Raw genomic sequence first — 19,703 nt, 5'->3', positions numbered from 1 at the left:
TGGTACTCTCTACCTTGTTTGCTATTCATAAGTTTGTTTGATATTATCGTTTTGACATGAAATACGAGATTGTGTTATCTCGTATACTCACTCCTACACACACACACACACACACACACACACACACACACACACAAGACTGCGTTCATTATAATCTTAAGACTCTCGTGTTCTCCTGGTGATTGGATTGTCTTCGCTTCGCCTCCGAGTGGCGTGTTCTTCATGTTCACTCAACCTCCGAGTCCCGTGTTCTTTAAAGTGTTCACTCCGCCTGCGAGTCACGTGTTCTTCATTTTGTTCACTCCGTGCCGAGTGGCGTGTTCCTCAACGTGTTCACTCCGCCTGCGAGTCGCGTGTTCTTCGTGTTCACTCCGCCTGGAAGTCGCGCGTTCTTCATCTTCACGTTTGAGTCCCGTGTTCTTCAACGTCTCAGCCTTTCCATCGTGTTATTTTTTACCTCCGAGTGTCGTGTTCTCTCGTGTTCTCACTCCGCTTCCGAGTCCCGTGTTCTTCGTCACCGTTGCGGCTTCTCAGTCGTCTTCACCTCTTTTTTGTTTTTTTTCCTGATTTACATTTTATTTTTATTTTTTTTTTACTCTAACCTTACAAATACAGCGTACAACTATAGATTTTTTTTTTTCTTCAATGTATTTTTTTTTCTTATTCTTGTAAATTTTTTTAGACATTTTATTTTTTCATTTTGTTTTGTATTTCAATTTTTTTTTCATTTTTATTGTTTTTTTTACTTATTTTTTTATTTTTGTCTTTTATATTTCCTTTTCTTCTGTTTTAGTTTCTATTCTAAATTTAAAAGTATTTTTTTTATTTTCTTATTTGTGTTTTTTTTAAATAAATTCTTTTCTTTTACATTGTAATCTCAACATAAAATACCTTTTTCTTTTTTACAATTTTTTTGCAATATTTGTATTTTTTTTTATTTTCTTTTAAATTTCTTTCAGTTTGACTTTCTATTTTAAGGCGGTGTGGTGCAGCGGGGCGTGGCAGCGTCAAAGCGGGAAAAAGACTTAAGTGTGTAGGGCAGTGGTTCTCAACTTGCAGGGTTCAGTACCTGCAACAAGGTTAAGAGCCACTGGTGTAGAGAGAGACAAGGAAACACACGCCTAAATACTTGGATTAATACAAATATAAAGTATTTTTATACATGCAGAGGAAGATTACTGAGGTGTTTATCCTGGCCAAGGCGGCATGATGCAGGGAAGCATGGCAGTGTCGAGGTAGGAAAAGGTCTTAAGTGTATAGAGAGACACAAGAAAACTCATGCTTAGGCACTTAATACAAGATGAAAGTATTGCAATATGTACACGAGGATTATTGCAGTTTTTACCAATGGAGTGCAGGAGCGTCGAGGCGGGAAGACGTCTTAAGTATATAGAAAGACACGCTGATAAATTTAAGCTGATAGATGAATAACGTTAATACAAGAATAAAGTATTGCTCCATTTACGCGGGGAGTATTGTAGCTTAACTATACGTAGAGAGAGAGAGAGAGAGAGAGAGAGAGAGAGAGAGAGAGAGAGAGAGAGAGAGAGAGAGAGAGAGAGACGCTTAGACACTTGGGTTAATACAGGAATACAGTTTTTGTTCAGGCTACGTATCGAGGCAGAGGAAGGTCTTTAACACACACAAAGGCAAAGAAGCATGCTGGAATAATGGGAATCATGGACAATCTCTAGATGAAAATAATAATATTCTAAAAACTCGAAATCCATGAAGAGTTAATGCGATAAACTTAACTTGAAGAGGCACAGAGTCTGGCAGTGACATGTTTTTATTAATGCCGTAAAGGGGAATTTGGATTTGAAGATAAAACTAAACCAACTCAAGTAAAAAGATGTGAATAATCTGTAAGGACAAATAAAATTATTCCCCCTCAAAAAAAAAAAAAGTTACAATCAAAACACTGATTTTCAAGAAGCATCGCGTGTTTGCCAGAATGATATGTGTATATTTCAATGATGCCGTTTTCTGTTCATCATCATAGTCTTCGTTTTCTTTTTCTGTTGTCAGCTGCTCTTTTTCCTCTCCTACACATTTAATCTTGCTTTGTTACAGAAGAAATATTTGTTTTATAGGATTTGGTGAGGATTTATTTATTTATTTATTTATTTTATTTATTTATTTATTTTCCAGATGCAAAGGTTTCGTTGTTTTGTCGTTGATGAACTCTAAACTTTTATTTCGATTTTGTGATTGAGATTAAATGTTACTTTTCCTTCATGATTAGGTTAAGCTAATGATTCGTGTGTGTGTGTGTGTGTGTGTGTGTGTGTGTGTGTTAGACGTACATGCGCTCTCTCTCTCTCTCTCTCTCTCTCTCTCTCTCTCTCTCTCTCTCTCTCTCTCTCTCTCTCTCTCTCTCTCTCTCTCTCTCTCTCTCTCAGTAATACGTACTGTGCTAAAAGTAAATAATGTAGAATTATGTTATACTTTGAGCTATAAATCGGTGATGTGCGCGCGCGCGCGCGCGCGCGCGCGCGTGTGTGTGTGTGTGTGTGTGTGTGTGTGTGTGTGTGTGTGTGTGTGTGTGTGTGTGTGTGTGTGTGTGTGTGTGTGTGCACGCGCGCGCTTGCCCCACTCTGTTGCAAGCAATAAAAGCAGCATTACTTCCACGTGAAGGGTTTTGAAGATTCTGCTTCTCGTCACTCTCCTCTCTCTTCCCTCCTCTCATTTTCATTCCTCCACCTCCTCCATCCACCTCCTCCTCCTCCTCCTATTGATATTTCTTCCTCCCCTGTTTTTTTTTTCTTTATCTTCCTCTTTCTCCTGCTACTATTCCTCCTCCTCCTCTTCTTCCCTTTCACGTTTGTTTCCTCCTTCCCTTTCCTGTTTTCACCCATCTATTCATCTCTTACCTTCGCTCTATTTCCATTGTGTTTCCTCCTCCTTCTCTTCATCCTCTTCCTCCTCCTCCTCCCCTTAATCTTCCCCCCCTCCTCCTCCTCTTCGCTCCCTTCCTTCCTCCTTTCTCTCTTGTCCTTGCTCCATGAAAAACACGCCCGCCTCGGATGCAAACTTCAAATAATGCACACACACACACACACACACACACACACACACACACACACACAAACACACAAAAAAAAAAAAAAAAAAAAGTGAAAGAAGGGAAGAAAAATAAATACTAGGAAAAAAATGCTGAAAAATAAAAGAGGAAATCAAACTATATGCATTTAGGGAAAGAAAACGGAAGCGACCATCAGCGGCACGTAAGGGGTAACCAAAGAAAATAAGGAACGTAATAGAGAAAACGGAAGCGACCATCAGCGGCACGTAAGGGGTAACCAAAGAAAATAAGGAACGTAATAGAGAAAACGAACTTCCTACCAAACATGGAAGGACGAAAATAACACACTGGTAAAGATAGGAACGAGGTAATGCGAGGAGGAGGAGGAGGAGGAGGAGGAGGGGGAGGAGTAGACTGACAGAGAGAGAAATGAAGGGAGGTAAGATGAGAGAGAGAGAGAGAGAGAGAGAGAGAGAGAGAGAGAGAGAGAGAGAGAGAGAGAGAGAGAGAGAGAGAGAGAGAGAGAGAGAGAGAGAGAGAGAGAGAGAGAGAGAGATTCGTGGAAGAACAGGAGGAGGGGAAAGCATATAGGCAAAGAGACGAAAACAGAATAGAGGAAGGAGACGTAGGGAGAAAATAGAACTTAGGAGTAGAGAAGACAAAATGAAAAGGAAGGTGAAAATAAGTAGAAATAAGTAAATGAATAACTAACTAACTAAACTAACCAAATAAATGAATGATTTGAAAAGAAGAGAGATGCTGATGGAAAGTAAAGGAAGAACACGAAAATGGTGGAGGGAGATAAGTGAAGCAAAAGACACAGATAAAGATTCCAGACAGAGTAAAAAGAGGAATAAGAGTAACAAAAGTAAATAATAAATAAAATTGATAAAGAAGAGGGGTGATGCGGGAGACGAAATGATGAAATGATAAAGATAATAAAGGAGAAGGATTAGTAAAGGATAGAGGAAAAGGCAAACACAATAAAAATAAAAGAGGAACGTATCATAGAGAAAAAAAAAAGAAGAGATAGTTAAATGGAGGAATGAGAATGAGAGAGAGGAAGAAAGGTAAGAGGTAAAACTGAAATATAGAGGGAGGAAAGGGGAGAAGATAAAGAAGATGACAGAAGAAGGAGATAATCAAATAAAATAAATCAAGAGAGATAGAGAGAAGGGTGCCAAATGAAAAAAAAAAAAAGGAAGAACACGAGAGATAATAATGGAAGAAGAGAAAAAAAATTGTAGATATGAGAATAAGAGAGACGAAAGATGGTGGAAGTAAAGAAAAAAGTAAAAAAAAAAGATAATAATAATAATAATAACGAAGATGATGGCGAAAGGGGCTAAGTAAATGGAGGAATGAAAAAAGGGAGGAAAAATGCTGCTAGGTGAACAAAAAAAAAACAGATACAAAAAGACTTTGTAAATTAAAATGAGAGGGAGGTAGGAGGAGGTTTAACAGGTAAAAAAAAGAAAAAGAAAAAGAAAAAAAAAAGGAAGAAAAGTAAGAAGAGAAAAGGAATAGGAAAGAAGACAATGAAAACAGTTGAAAGTTTGAGGGAGGAAGAAAGGTGTAGGGAGGGAACAACAAACAAAAGGAAAAGATGATGGAAAAGAATGCGGGGAGAGGAGGAAAGAACAGAAGATAATGTGAGGTTGGAAAATATGCATAAAAAAAAAAGAAACAGAAGAACATGACAGTGACACAAAACGAATAGACGAAAGAGAAAAGAAAAAAATAAATAAATAGATAAAAAAAACTATGTAAAAGAGAGAGAGAGAGAGAGAGAGAGAGAGAGAGAGAGAGAGAGAGAGAGAGAGAGAGAGGGAGAGGGAGATGAAAAGTGGGGGGGGGAGCAGGAGGCGGTGTTGAAATTGGTGCAGGGGCGGAACGGAGGCAGCAGGAAAGGAAGAGGGTGGGTTGACAGACCGGGTGGATGGAGGAAGGGCAGAATGTCTGGCTGCGCGGAGGGACTTAACCCAAAGGCTGCTTACACACGAGCGTTTTTGTACGCGCGTCGAACGGACGCACAGAACGCGTCATATTTTTTTGTACACGCGTTTGCCCCGCGTTCGCGTTTCTCGCCCTGCCTCCAGCCTCTATCCATGCATCTACTTTCTTGTTCCTGTTTTTTATATTCTTCGGTCGTAGGATCCCACAGGACAGGCCTCTTCCCTACTTCGGAAATAAGTTCTTCCGTGTTGTGATAGTCTGCCATTCTAGTCGTCTGAAAATGTTAGTTCATTAATTAATTGTAGTAGGCTACGCGATGTATGCATGCATGTACTATATCAATTCTTTCTTGTAGTATCTATACACATTTACTATAAACAATAAAACTGCTACATCAACACCCAAATGCAGTACACACCAGAGTTCTATCCACATGAGCGGGACGGGATGGGTGACTGGCCTCTCACCCCCCAGCTGAAAGTAATGACTGATATGGCAGCAGGACCTGCGTGCGCGCGTAACCGAACGCCCGTGTGCAAGCTCCCATTGAAACGAATACCCGGCAAGGACGCGAGCGTCATTATGAACGCGCGCGTCCTTGCTGGCTCCAGCGTCTGCGCGGCGTTGCTAGCGCGTGCAACGCGTCGTGTGAAAGGTCCCATTGCACTCCATTGAAAGTTAAAACGTCGCGCACCCGAACGCGCGTACGGAAACGCTCGTGTGTAAGCAGCCAAACAAATGCACCTGTGTATGTTTTGCCTTTGTGCCTCACTCGCGGCGTCGCCAGAAAACTCTACCCGAGGTTACATTCCTTAGAGCCGCGCCGGGGAGAGGGAGGGGAAGGAGACGCTGGGACGGAGGATGAAGCGCTGAGGAGGGAGGAGGAGAAGGTTGGGAAGAATTTGGGAGTTTGAGGGTTCAGGAGGGAACAGAAAGAGGCACTGAAGAGGAGGAGGGAAGGGGAGGAGACACTGAGAAGGGATGGGTAGGAGGGGAGTTGAATACTAGGGAAGGAAGGAGGGAAAGACTGGTGTGGAAGAGGAGGGGGAAGGAAAGGGAAGGGAGAGAAAGGGTCGGAGGGGAACGGGGAAAAAGCAAGTAGGGTCGCCAGGAGAAGGGAGAGGGGGAGAGAGAAGGGTCGGGAGGAGGAGGAAGACGGAGTAGGGAAGATAAGGGAATGATTAGGGAGGAAGGGAGGAAGAGGAGGGAAAGGAGAGATGAAGGACTGGAAGGTGAGGAGTAGTGGGAGGTGGGAGGGAGGAGGAGGAGGAGGAGGAGAAGAAAGGTTTGAGAGGATGAGTCGGGAGAGAAGGAAGGGGGAGGAAGGCGAGCTGGGGAGAGCCGTGAATGAAACAGTTAAAACGAAAGCAGTCTGTGTGTGGAGTGTTTTGATAAAGCAGTAGCGGGGCGCTCACTCTCGGGAAGGCGAGATTCATTACATAAAACTAGGTCGTGTTTCTGGCCCGGGTTTTACTGCACTCCCTTCTTTCCTCCCCCAACTTTTCCTTCCTTTACTTTCCTTCCCCCTCCACTCACCCGTCCTCGCTGCCTACCTGCCTGCCTGCCTGCCTTTATTCTTTCCTTCATTTTCTTTCTCTTGGTTCTTCTTTTGTTTTTTTCTGTTCTCCTATTTTTCCTTTTCCTTCTGACCGGCTTTTCCTCATCTTCGTTCCTATATCAGTAATTTTCTTGTTTCCTTCTTTCGTTACTTATTTTCTTCCTTTCATTTACTTTTTCTCACGCCATCTGTCCGTTCTAGCTTCTGCTCTCTCTCTCTCTCTCTCTCTCTCTCTCTCTCTCTCTCTCTCTCTCTCTCTCTCTCTCTCTCTCTCTCTCTCTCTCTCTCTCTCTCCTACTGTTCCTTATTTATTTTTTTTTTATTCTGTTCTATTCTTCTTTTCTATCTTTTCCTTGCTCATCACACATCCTTCCTTCCTTCCTTCCTTCGTGGCTTTCCAACTCCTGTTTCTCTCCCTCTTCATTCTTTTTGTCTATTTTATCTTACCAGTACTTTTATATTTTTTTTTATTTTTTCTCGTTTCTTTTCTCTTCTTCCATTTTTTTCCTGCCACGCATTCCTGCCTGGCTTCAATTCTCTGTTTCTCTCCTTTTATTCCTTCCTTCCTTTGTGTACTCTCTCATACGATAGGAATGCTAAATAAAGTGGTATGCGAGAATGCTACGAGGAAAAATCGTGAAAAAGAAAGAGAGAATAATAGAGAGAGAGAGAGAGAGAGAGAGGAGAGAGAGAGAGAGAGAGAGAGAGAGAGAGAGAGGGGGGGGGGGGGCTGCAACACCAATTACTAGAAATATGCTTCAAATATAACTTAAGTGGAAAAATTTTGTTAGTTAGCTACGGATAAAAAAAAAAAAAATACATAGATACTTACATTGAGAGAGATAGAGAGGTATGTAGATTAATAGATGGATAGATGGGTAGATAGAAAGATTACTAGATATATAGATAGATAAATAGATAAGTAAATTATTTAGATACAAAGAAAGAAAAGTAGATAGAGAAACATATAGACACAGGAACAGACAGACAAATAAACAATTTTTTAACTGCAAAGTAAACAAACACCACCACACACACTGACTACGAAAACAAACATACACACAGACACACAGACAGACAGACAGACAGACAGACAGACAGATAAACACACAGACAAAAACAAGTAACCCACCGACCCTCCCCCCCCCCACACACACACACTGAACAATAGAGATAAAAAAAAAAAAACCTAAGTAAACGTAGGTAAGATGTAATGCACACATCTACAATCTACGTTATACAAACACACGAACAAACAAAGAAACAAGCAAACAAAGATCATGGTGCCTCGTACACTTGTAATAACAACAAACACAATTAACAATAAAGAAAGTGGTTTTTTTTTATTAAAAGTAAAAAAAAAAGAAAAAAAATGAAGAAATAGTTTTTATTTTTTTCTAAACACTAATTCGAGAAAACGAGTATTTTCTAGACAACACAAAAAAAATAAAGGTTAGTTTGAGCTTCACTAGGCAGCTCTTGAATATTTCAACTTAACCATTTGCCATCATCATCATCCATAAATTTGTCTAACCTCTTCTTATTCGTGTTCGTATTTATACAGTCCTAACTCTTGCTTCAGATGAGGTGATGCAGTTCACCACAGCCGTGTTGGTGCTGACGTGTCTGCTGCTTTTTTGTTCTTCCTTTGTCTTCACTTTTCGTTCCTTTATACTCGTATTCTTAGCACAGAATTGACAATCTTTCCTGTTCACTTTTTTTTTTTTTTTTTCACCAGGAGTAGAATGATTTTTTTTTTTTTTCGTCCTTGGCCTGCTTTTTTTTTTTCAAGGTGAGTGAAAGAAAGAAGCAAAGAAAACTTGTAGTCTTTAAAATGCTGTAGAATCTTAACTTATCATTAGGTGAAGAAGGGAAGAAGGGAAATAATCAGTGAATGTAGGCAGGAAAGTGTGGGACATTATAATGCTGTTTTTACCTTCCCTAGCGTGTGCACGGAGCCACCAGTGTGCTGCTCCCCCCCTCCCCCCTCCCTCGCCCTGCTCCTTCCTGGACAAACTAACTCCACTCATTAGTCTCATGTGCCGCTGACTGAGGGAACAATCTTAAGCCTAACACAGAGGTATAAGGAAAATTATCATATATTAAGAAACCGACTACTTACGAGCACCATTACACAGAAAAAAATAAATAAATAAAAAAAAAGTTCATTGAAATATACAAACAGCAAACAAGAATGGACTTTGATGGGAATGAGGAGACAAGGGAAAAAAAGCCTGGGAAAGACAGAGAAAAGAAGATAAGGAAAAAAAGAGAGAGAAGGGAATACTGAAAAAGAAAGAGAAGGATAGAAAGAGAAGGCACAACTGGAGAGAGAAGAAATGGCTGGAAAGAAAGACTGGAATGAGGTGACAAGTCAGGAACTAGAAGAGAAAGATGAAAAGACAGGACATGAGAAGGAAGGAAAGACACGACAGGAAAGAGAGGAAATGGCTGGAAAGAGAATAGAATGCAAAAGTAGAACAAAAAACAAGGAGGAGGAGTTAAGGCTGGAGAGAACAGACAAGGAGAAGACAACCCTGGATACAAGACGACCCTGGAAAGAGGAGATTATCCCAGGAAAGAGGAGACAAAGCTGGAAACAGGAGACACAGCTGGGAAGAAAATGCAAGGCCAGAATGAGAAGATAAGACTGGAAAGAGAGAGCAAGGATGGAAAGTGAAAATATGAATGGTGAGAGAGAGAGAGAGAGAGAGAGAGAGAGAGAGAGAGAGAGAGAGAGATAGAGAGAGAGAGAGAGAGAGAGAGAGAGAGAGAGAGAGAGAGAGAGAGAGAGAGAGAGAGAGAGAGAGAGAGAGAGAGAGAGAGAGAGAGAGAGACTAACTACTCGTTTGTGTGTATTGCACGTGTTTGTTAGCTTGATATATGAACTGTATGCTATATCTTATTTCAGGTTTGCTTCATGGCAATCATCAGTGTTTCCTTTGTTAAAATGAACCTAACACATAAGTCAGTACAAAATTAAAGGAATAAGGTATCTATTTATTCATATTGTTTCGGTTTTTACTTACGGATTCCCTCTTTGGGCTCTTTACTACAGCCACAGTCTTTCGTAGTGCATCACGTTATATTATGAGTCTCACTGAATATCACTATAAACACAGGTGGGTAATACCCGCAGCTCGAATATAATATAATGGATTTCACTGTCAACCACCACCACCATAACCACCACCACCACTAACAGCAGTAAAAATGTAACCAACGCAGTTTCTCTCTATAGCTCTACAGACTATTTAATTTCATTGTCTTACCACCCATCCTTACTAACAGCGGCGAAAAAGACTAACCCAATCAGTTTCTCTCTGCTCTTCTGCTGACTGTATTATTTTAGTGTCCACCTCCACATCTAGCAAAAAATAAAAAAAGTATAACCAAGGGAATTTCTCTCAACGTCTCCACTGACTATTTAATTTCTGAAGTGGAAACACTCTCTGTTCACTAGAATACACGTCATCGACTGTCACAGTATTTACCACCCCAGGCAGTAATGGAAATCTTGTCAATAATTTCTTTGTGATGTGTGACGCCAAACCAACGACATCTACAAAGTATTTTTTTTTATTATTATTTTCCTTTACCCTCTCTCTTTCACATGACAGGGAAAGTTTACATCCCTTAGTATTTTCTCCCTATCAGATTACACTTCTTCATTCACTCCTTGTCTGATAACTTTAAACTTGCCTATCAGATCTTTGAAAAATTAAACATCGGACAATTCTAGTTTTCTTAATTTTCAGTCAATATATCCTTAATCTTTCATTAAATATATTCCTGGAGCACCGTTACTTAAACACCTCTGTACTCCACTACGATTAAACTATTGTGGACTTCAAGGATGTTTTCATGATTCAGGTGATCTGTCAACAAGCAGTCTGTATCATCAATGAGAAAAAATACCCATGAAATTCGACTAACAGTTTCCGTGGCCAGTGATCGCCGCCATGAGAGAACGAAGTGATTCAGAACGCTGTCACTCTTTTTGCTCTTGTTTTAACCACTCTCTCTGGCCTTGACCCTCAAAAAGGCTTGTGGGCAGCGTGGTTTCTCTCTCGCCAAGTGAAAATAATTCTGTTGAGACAACGAAGTGTTTCAGAACGCTGCCACTATTCCTGGTGATATTCTGCCTGGTCTCTCTGGCCTTGACCCTCGGAGTCCTTGTGATCAGTATAATTTATCTTACTGTCGTCATGGACTCTCCTCTTCTCACCACGCTCCTTACAAAAAGTGTCTTGTATTTCGATAAACTGTTCTTTTTCTTTCTTGCTTAGAGTTTGGGTACATTTTCTACCTTTCTCTCTCTCTCTCTCTCTCCTCTCTCTCTCTCTCTCTCTCTCTCTCTCTCTCTCTCTCTCTCTCTCTCTCTCTCTCTCTTCTCTCTCTCTCTCTCTCTCTCTCTGGCCTTGACCCTGGGAAGCCTAATTAGTTAGGCTGTTTTGTCTTATCGTCACCATGAACTGTCCTCTCACAACTTTCCTTGCCAAAAATGTTTTCTGTCTTGGTCAAACATTTTTTTCTTCTTTTTACTTGAGTTTGGATACACTGACTCTCGGAAACCTTACACTTTACTTTTTTTTTCTTATTATTGCCTTCAACTGTTCTCGTCTCACTCAGTACCTTGTCACAATTATAATATAACATTCTCCCTCTCCTCCTTGCTTAGTGTATGTACATTCCTTGTCACGTTCTACCTACTCCCCCCCCCCTCTCCTCTCTCTCTCTCTCTCTCTCTCTCTCCTTCTCTCTCTCTCTCTCTGACTTTGCCCCTGAGAAGCCTCAAGGTCAAGTTCATTTCTCGTATTCTCTCCATGATTTGAGCTCTTCCTCTCACCTCAGTTCCTTGCCAAAAGAATCTTCTATTTCTATAACCAACTTTCGTTTTTTTCTTAGTGTTTGGGCACGTTGAGGTTGTTCTAAATTGAGTAAATCTATTAATATGGAATTGTTTCTAGTGCTATCTTGTTATGTTTCTATATATATCATACTGCCTGCCATCTCTCTCTCTCTCTCTCTCTCTCTCTCTCTCTCTCTCTCTCTCTCTCTCTCTCTCTCTCTCTCTCTCTCTCTCTCTTTTCAGGTGAAATGTGCAGGTACATAGAATGATAATGTATTTAAATGAGATAGACATACCAAAAAAGACAGACACACACACACACACACACACACACACACACACACACACACACACACACACACACACCTACACACACGACAAGTGCAAAGATGGAAACACAGGAAAAGGGGATGGGCTCAATGAGAGTCGTGTTTTTTTTTTTAGTTGAGAGAGAGAGAGAGAGAGAGAGAGAGAGAGAGAGAGAGAGAGAGAGAGAGAGAGAGAGAGAGAGAGAGAGAGAGAGAGAGGGGGGGGGGGGCGGGGAACTGGTGTAAAGTGGAGGAGAAGCACTCAACGCGATACTTTTCCCCACTCACGTGCCTTTATCTCTCTCTCTCTCTCTCTCTCTCTCTCTCTCTCTCTCTACTCTCTCTCTCTCTCTCTCTCTCTCTCTCTCTCTCCTGCACACAACCAGATTTTAGGGTCGGTTTCCGGAACATTAATTTTGTATTTTTTCCACCACGAAGAAAATTTGTGGAGAAGAGTAGAGAGAGAGAGAGAGTGAGAGAGAGACGAGAGAGAGAGAGAGAGAGAGAGAGAGAGTAGACGAGAGAGAGAGAGAGAGAGAGAGAGAGAGAGAGAGAGAGAGAGAGAGAGAGCATCATTTTCCATTCTTATTTTCTGGAGTTCATTATATTTTGATGGTGCACTATTTAAACTTTTTTTTATTTATGTAGGAAGGACAACTGGCCAAGGGCAACAAAAATATCTAATAAAAAAATGCCCGCTGAAATGCCAGCCCCATAAAAGGGTTAAAGCAGTAGTCAAAAATTGATGAATAAGTGTCTTGAAACCTCCCTCTTGAAGGAATTCAAGTCATAGGAAGGTGGAAATACCGAAGCAGGCAGGGAGTTGCAGAGTTTATCAGAGAAAGGGAAGAATGATTGAGAATACTGGTTAACTCTTGCGTTAGAGAGGTGGACAGAATAGGGGTGAGAGAAAAGAAGAAAGTCTTGTGCAGCGAGGCCGCGGAAGGAGGGGAGGCATGCAGTTAGCAAGATCAGAAGAGCAGTTAGCATGAAAATAGCAGTAGAAGACAGCTAGAGATGCAACATTGCGGCGATGAGAGAGAGGCTGAAGACAGTCAGTTAGAGGAGAGGAGTTGATGAGACAGTCAGTTAGAGGAGAGGAGTTGATGAGACGAAAAGCTTTTGATTCCACCCTGTCTAGAAGAACAACTTGCTGCTTATGTCCTTCATTAGATATGGAGTTGCTGATTCTACTGTTTGCAGCGACTCGGCAGTGACTTAGTAGTGACAGCGACTTAATAGTGACTTACAGTGATTTGGCAGTTACTCAACAGTGAATTAACGTTGATCTATGAGTGACTTAGAAGTGACTTGAAATGACAGTGAATTTACAGTTATATAGCAAGGTATTAGAAGGAATTTCGCGGTGACAGTGTCTTAGCAGTAACTTAGTAGTGACATTGAGTTTGTAGTGACTTACCAGTTACATTAAATTTGCAGTGAAATAGCAGTGAGTTAGCAGTGACTTAGCAGTGATTTAGCAGTTAATGAGTTAGCAGTGACTTAGCAGTGATTTAGCAGTTAATGAGTTAGCAGTGACTTAGCAGTGATTTAGCAGTTAGTGAGTTAGCAGTGACTTAGCAGTGATTTAGCAGTTAGTGAGTTAGCAGTGTCAGTGATTTAGTAGTGACAGTGACTTAGCAGCGACATGCAGTGACTTACAGGTAGGACTTGAATATGTGACTTTACTGACCTGAGATAACTTTTAGTAATGAGTTTTTGAGTGATTAATATGAATTATGTGACTGATTAACATTACTTTTGTCTTTAATTGATATGACATGATTAATATGACTTACGTGACTCGTGTTGTTGAAGAATGTGAACGTAGTGGGGACGAGTAATGAATATGACTCACAACTTATGAGTAATGGTAGCCTTGTTCTTGACTCGTTGATACTTGCAATACATGGAAAAATTAATGTAACTCATAGATACTAATGTTAATTTTAGGAATGTTTGGTTCACTAAAAAAACAATGCCAATCTCTATGTTTGAATTATTACATCCTGCAGCAATAGCCCTTTATCAGTACCGTGGGTAAAGAGACAGAGAGAATACCAACTGATGGTTGTTATAATGATATTAGGCACGCTGGAAAGGAACACCTGCCTCTGTCAAATACAACAGGCTATAAGAATTCCATTTATCAGCGCCTTGCGTAAAAAAGATATAGACGTGCATATTACAAAACAATAAGAGGTAGTAATTTGCTCTATTACTTTGCTCTATTACTTCCTTGGATAAAAATATAGAAAAGACACAGAAAATTTTATGCAAGTTGCTGATGAGTCAATGATGATTTTAGACAGCTTGGAAGACAATACCAACCCTTATGTTTGAAATACACTATAACAATTTGCAGGTCATTTTCTTTATAACTGTCTTGGATGAAAGATTAAGAAGTGTTTAAGTGACCCAAATATACCGGGTTGAAGCTAAATGTGTTTTATAATAATGATGTTGGACTCGTTAAAAAGCAACACAAACTTCTGTCAATTATAACAACCTACAGTGTTTGCTGCTACAGTTCACAGGATAAAAGATTCTGAAGTGCAGACGTGACATACAGAATTACAACTTATACAATGTTCCTAATGAGTACCATCCTCTTTGTTCGAATTATAACAAGGTGTAGCAATGGCTCTGCATCTCTACCATGGACGAAAGCTTCCGAAGGTGTAGGTGACCCAGAAGGAGGCGGGATAAAAATGTTATAAATCAGGAAGGCGGGCCAGCCAAGTACAAGCGTCGCCCATTACAAACTTTCACGCCAAGAGTTTTCGCCAACAAGAAGGTGAAGATGAGAGAGAGAGAGAGAGAGAGAGAGAGAGAGAGAGAGAGAGAGAGAGAGAGAGAGAGAGAGAGAGAGAGAGAGAGAGAGAGAGAGAGAGAGAGAGAATTAATGTAAACCCGTCATCAGATCGTCCTACCATCTGTCCTTTTGATACAAGTGCCCCGTGAAAAAAAGAAAAAAAGGGATCAAACAGCAGCCAGCCGCAGCAAGAATGAAAGAAAACGATGACTCTCCGATAAATGTGGGAGTGAGACTCGTCTAAACTGGAAACACACAAGTCCTGCTGAGATTGATTGGTTTTGGGCGAAAAGTGACTGTATCAAGCAATACTGGGCCGGGGTGATGTTGAAATTAGCATACTTAGCGGTGTGTGTGTGTGTGTGTGTGTGTGTGTGTGTGTGTGTGTGTGTGTGTGTGTGTGTGTGTTGGACGTAAAAGAGTTTGGTATGTATGGAAATTTATGATCTGTTGGAGTTAGTCTCTGTCTGTGTCTGTCTGTGTCTGTCTGTCTGTCTGTCTGTCTGTCTGTCTGTCTGTCTGTCTGTCTGTCTGTCTCTCTCTCTCTCTCTCTCTCTCTCTCTCTCTCTCTCTCTCTCTCTCTCTCTCTCTCTCTCTCTCTCTCACACACAGAGAGAGAGAGAGAGAGAGAGAGAGAGAGAGAGAGAGAGAGAGAGAGAGAGAGAGAGAGAGAGAGAGAGAGAGAGAGAGAGAGAGAGAGAGAGAGAGAGAGAGAGAGAGAGAGAGAGAGAGAGAGAGAGAGAGAGAGAGAGAGAGAGAGAGAGAGAGAGAGAGAGAGAGAGAGAGAGAGAGAGAGAGAGAGACGTAGTTCGTTTCTACAAAAGTGCATCGGTATAAAAAAAAATGAATAAAAGAAAGAAAAAAAAACAATGAAAAGAAACGTAAGAAAAATTGTAACCAGTGCTATTTTTCTTTTTCAGGCTCAGAGAGGAAAACCATTAAAACCCAAAGCATTAATTTGCATCATGGGAATTTACGCAAAGGTTATCAGGTAAAAAAGAAAATAGGATGGAGGGAAAATTAAAAAAAAAAATCACTTTTTTTTTTTTTTTTTTTTTTTTTGTGTGTGTGTGTGTGAATGATATTTTTTGAGTTCATGTGGAAATGCAAGATGAGATGGGCTTGTTAACTTCACTGCAGTGTTTTTTTGAAGCTTTCCTTAACTAAAGAATATCATCATCATCATCATCATATCTTTTAATGGACTTTTTGAGGTCATGGAGGCAGTGGAAGATGAGATGGGGTTAATAATTTCACTGCACTGTTTTGGAACTTTCACTACGTAACAAATATTATCATTATCATCATCATTATGATCATTATTAATCTTCTTCAGCCTTCTCTACTTACCTGTCAACTTTCTCCTACCTGTCAACTTTCTCCTCCTCCTCCTCCTCCTCCTCCTCCTCCTTCTCCAGTCCTTACACCTCTAACTCCTATAATCCTTAGTGGTAGAATAGTTACATAGACAACCTCGTTAGGTCACTAAGGCTCGTGGCTCGTCTGTTTTTCTTTGTTTTGCATCCCTTTGTATTCCTTTGTATTCCTCCTCTTCCTTCTCTACCCCGCCACCACCACCACCACCACCACCACCACCACCACCATCTCTCACCTCCCACTTTAATATCTCTGATTGGCTCCACATACAAATAGGTTGGGTATTCTTGTCAGTGTCACTAAAGCCGCCTCGAGTATAAATAGCAATCGGTATTCGTCCCGCAGCAGCAGTGACCTTCCATGTGCCGCGCCCTTCCCGCCTCTGGTGAGTCACGTGTCACCTTGACCTGTAGAAAAGGAAAGGTTAATTTCGGTGTCTTTATTTTATGTATGTATTTATTTATTTTATTTTTTTTTTGTCATTGTTTGTTGTATTTCTTTATCGTGTGTTGATCAATTGTTGGTGTTTTGTTAGTGCTTTGCTATTTCAAGTGTTTTTTTTTTTTTCTATTTAGCGTGGATATTTTTTTCTTTGTTAATCTTTGTTTCGTTAAGACTTCTCCGACTTTGCACTATTGTTTACTTGAATTTCATGTAATCTGCCTTTTCTCATTATATTGTCTTTTGACTTTCTTCTTCATTATAGATTAATTCTTTTATTCCTTGCTTACTTCTTGCCTTGTGTCCTTTCCCTTGTTGTTTTCTGGATTTCTTGCTCGTGCCATAATTGTTGGACAGACGTTCATATTCTGAAACACTTCTGTGCCGCACTTCCACTGCTTGAAAAGTCTCTAGTTGTAGCTATATTGGCTTTTAAGAGTGTTTTACACTGTTCTAGTGAGAGATTAACAAGATTTCTACATTACTGACATGCGTAACACTCTTGAGAACTCGACTAACCATCTCTGTGACCTTTGAAAATAGTCATGGTGAAAGAACAAAGAGTTTCTGAATACGGACCACGAAAACACAACAAACATTTTTCCACACATCTTTCCCGTCCTTTGCAGCATTTCCCCTCCGTCCTCCATCGACACTCGCCAGTGTCAACAAATATTTCATTGGGAACGGATTTTTTATGTCATTTTGTTTTCAGATGAATTAATCCTGGCGTAATAAGTGAATTCAATGAATTACCTCCAAATGTTGGCTATTTATTTAACATATTTTGCCAGCCTCCCTTCGTGAAATAGCTTTAAAATTGGTATACTGGTAATGCCTGTTTGTGTGTGTGTGTGTGTGTGTGTGTGTGTGTGTGTGTGTGTGTGTGTGTGTGTGTGTGTGTGTAAAAATAAACAAATAATCAGAAAAATAACGTGTGATGCAGGAAAGAAACCAAACAAAAATGGATAATAAAGGTTTAAAAAAAGGGAAAGGCTGCTTAAATAGATAAAAAAATATACAAGTGTGTGTGTGTGTGTGTGTGTGGTGTGTGTGGTGTGTGTGTGTGTGTGTGGTGGAAATATAGTATGATTCGAATATCACTGAACTTAAATGCGGAAGAGAGGCGTTTTATATCATCAGAAAAAATGCTCTTCAATGTTCAATGCTCAGAATATCCTGCAGTGATTCCCATGAGCTGTTTTGATTTACAGGTGACGTTTAAATGTCACGTGGAATATTTAAATGTCAATAATTATTTTTGTATTTGGCAGAGGAGTTGCATCGAAAGCTTTAATTTCCGTCATTTTCACTTGGATTTATATGGAAGTGAGACAAACAAAGCGCAGGATAACGCCGCTACATTTAAAAAAGTGACGCGCTGCCAGAGAAAGCTCACGTTTTTCAATGTATTATGATCAAAGTGGTGAACTTCGACTTGCTTGCTTGCTTCTTTGCTTGTGTGTGTGTGTGTGTGTGATGTAAAATGCAATACGAAGAATATAGTGGTTATTTTTTTTCTCAGTTATTTTTTCTTCATTACCTGTTATCACCTGTTATTTTCTTCACTACCTGTTCTCGCTAATTATTTTCTTGACTCTGTGCTTACCAGTTATTTTATTCTCTATCTGTTATCATTACTTATTTGGTAAGCTGTGGCAAGACAAACATATAAGTGTTGATTTCTATTTTTTTTCTTGTATTTTTAATATTATTTAGTAACTTTCTTTTTTCGCAAGTTAATTCCTTTATACTTAAATTGTATAGTTCACCAGACATCTGCGTGTGTAGTGTTTACTGAGCTGGGTTAAGACCAACATTTCCAGACAGGACAAGAACAGACCAAACTTGCTGTCCTCTTTCTGAGACTTTGTACAAACCTGGCATCACAGGAGGGTCACAGTGAGACTTTCCTGTCCCTTTAGAAATGTTCCTAGTAGTGTTTGCTACCTGGCGTTAGGTGTCTTGGCGCCCTCTCGTTTGTGCAGGCATGGGCGTGCAACAGGCTGGCGTGGGGAGAGGCGCGCCTCACCAGGAAGGTTGGTGCAGCTTGGTGCTGTGATTCATAGCGAGGCAACGGAAGAAAAAAATCTGAGTCACGGCTGCTCTAGTTTACTTCTGGCTGGGTAGAGGCCGAGGGTGTTGTGTTATACTGTGTTGTGAGGATGGTGGTCGTGGTGTTGGTGGTGGTGGAGAGGGAGGTGTTGGTTGTGGTGTATTGTGGTGGTTTACTCACCAGGCAGGCTCTCTAACAGTGAACAGAAGAATATAATGTAAACTGCAAGAAGCCATCAGGCTTATACGTGGCACTCCCTGTATTAAACATAACTAACTAATTCCACCTATCATCCCCATCCAAAAACTTGTCTAGTCTTCTTGAAAAGCTCTCTAATATTTCAGCGCTTACAACCTGAATAGCGAGTCATTCTATTCATCTACCACTCTGTGTGCGATTTATCTGAACTGCACGCCACTTGTATTGGTTAGTGTGTTTAGTTGCGTGATGAGCTGGCTGGTTGGCCCTGTGCAGTGTGGCTATACTCACACAGTGTGCAATCACTATATTTAAGTATGAGGATCCAAAACAGAAAGTTTCTATATACTGTAGTGATAGTGGTTGTAGTGGTGCTGGTGATGGTGGTGGTGATAATCGTAATGGTGACGGTAATGGTAATGCAGTGAACTACAGTGATAACAGCGATCAAGTGGTTGTGGTGAGTGATGAAGCCTCCAAGTGAAGCAATAAAGCCGTGATAAAACACTGCCAACTTTTCTTGGTGGTAAAAAGTGGCGCCACACACCGCACACCCTCGTGCCTGCCACACACCCTCGTCCCCGCCACACACCCTCGCCCGCGCCGCGTCACCGCCCTCTAATTGTCATGATTATTAATGGTTCTATTGTTGGGGGCCGCTAATGACGATGGCAATGGCGGCGGCGGCGGCGGTGTTGGTGGTGGTGGCTTCTTATAATGAGTGATGGATGAGGCAGTGGTGGTGGTGGTTGGTGGTGATGGAGACTCCACCACCACCGCCCAACACTGGAGACGATGGTGATGATAGAGAATTTTTTTTTTTTTATGTAGGAGGGACACTGGCCAAGAGCAACAAAAATCCAATAAAAAAAAAAAAAAATGCCCACTAAAATGTCAGTCCCATAAAAGGGTTAAAGTAGAGGTCAAAAATTGATGGATAAGTGTCTTGAAACCTCCCCCCTTGAAGGAATTCAAGTCATAGGAAGGTGGAAATACAGAAGCAGGCAGGGAGTTCCAGAGTTTACCAGAGAAAGGGATGAATGATTGAGAATACTGGTTAACTCTTGCGTTAGAGAGGTGGTGAGAGAAAGAAGAAAGTCTCGTGCAGCGTGGCCGC

General features: G+C 40.7%; 1 protein-coding gene across 1 annotated transcript in view; it reads right to left on the bottom strand.

The window, feature by feature from the left end:
* Positions 1-990: 990 nt before the first annotated feature.
* LOC135098318 (putative inactive carboxylesterase 4) overlaps positions 991-19,703 on the bottom strand; it is a 34,291-nt gene continuing 15,578 nt past the window's right edge. Inside the window, exon 11 of the mRNA XM_064000619.1 lies at positions 991-1,069. Within this exon, the coding sequence (XP_063856689.1) occupies positions 1,049-1,069 (21 nt within the window). The 3' untranslated portion in view covers positions 991-1,048. The remainder of the gene's footprint in view (positions 1,070-19,703) is intronic.

The sequence above is a fragment of the Scylla paramamosain genome, unplaced genomic scaffold (genome assembly GCF_035594125.1).
Source record: "Scylla paramamosain isolate STU-SP2022 unplaced genomic scaffold, ASM3559412v1 Contig55, whole genome shotgun sequence".
NCBI lineage: Eukaryota > Metazoa > Arthropoda > Malacostraca > Decapoda > Portunidae > Scylla > Scylla paramamosain.
The sequence above is the reverse complement of the archived record's forward strand: the minus strand, read 5'-3'. Positions and strand labels throughout refer to the sequence as shown.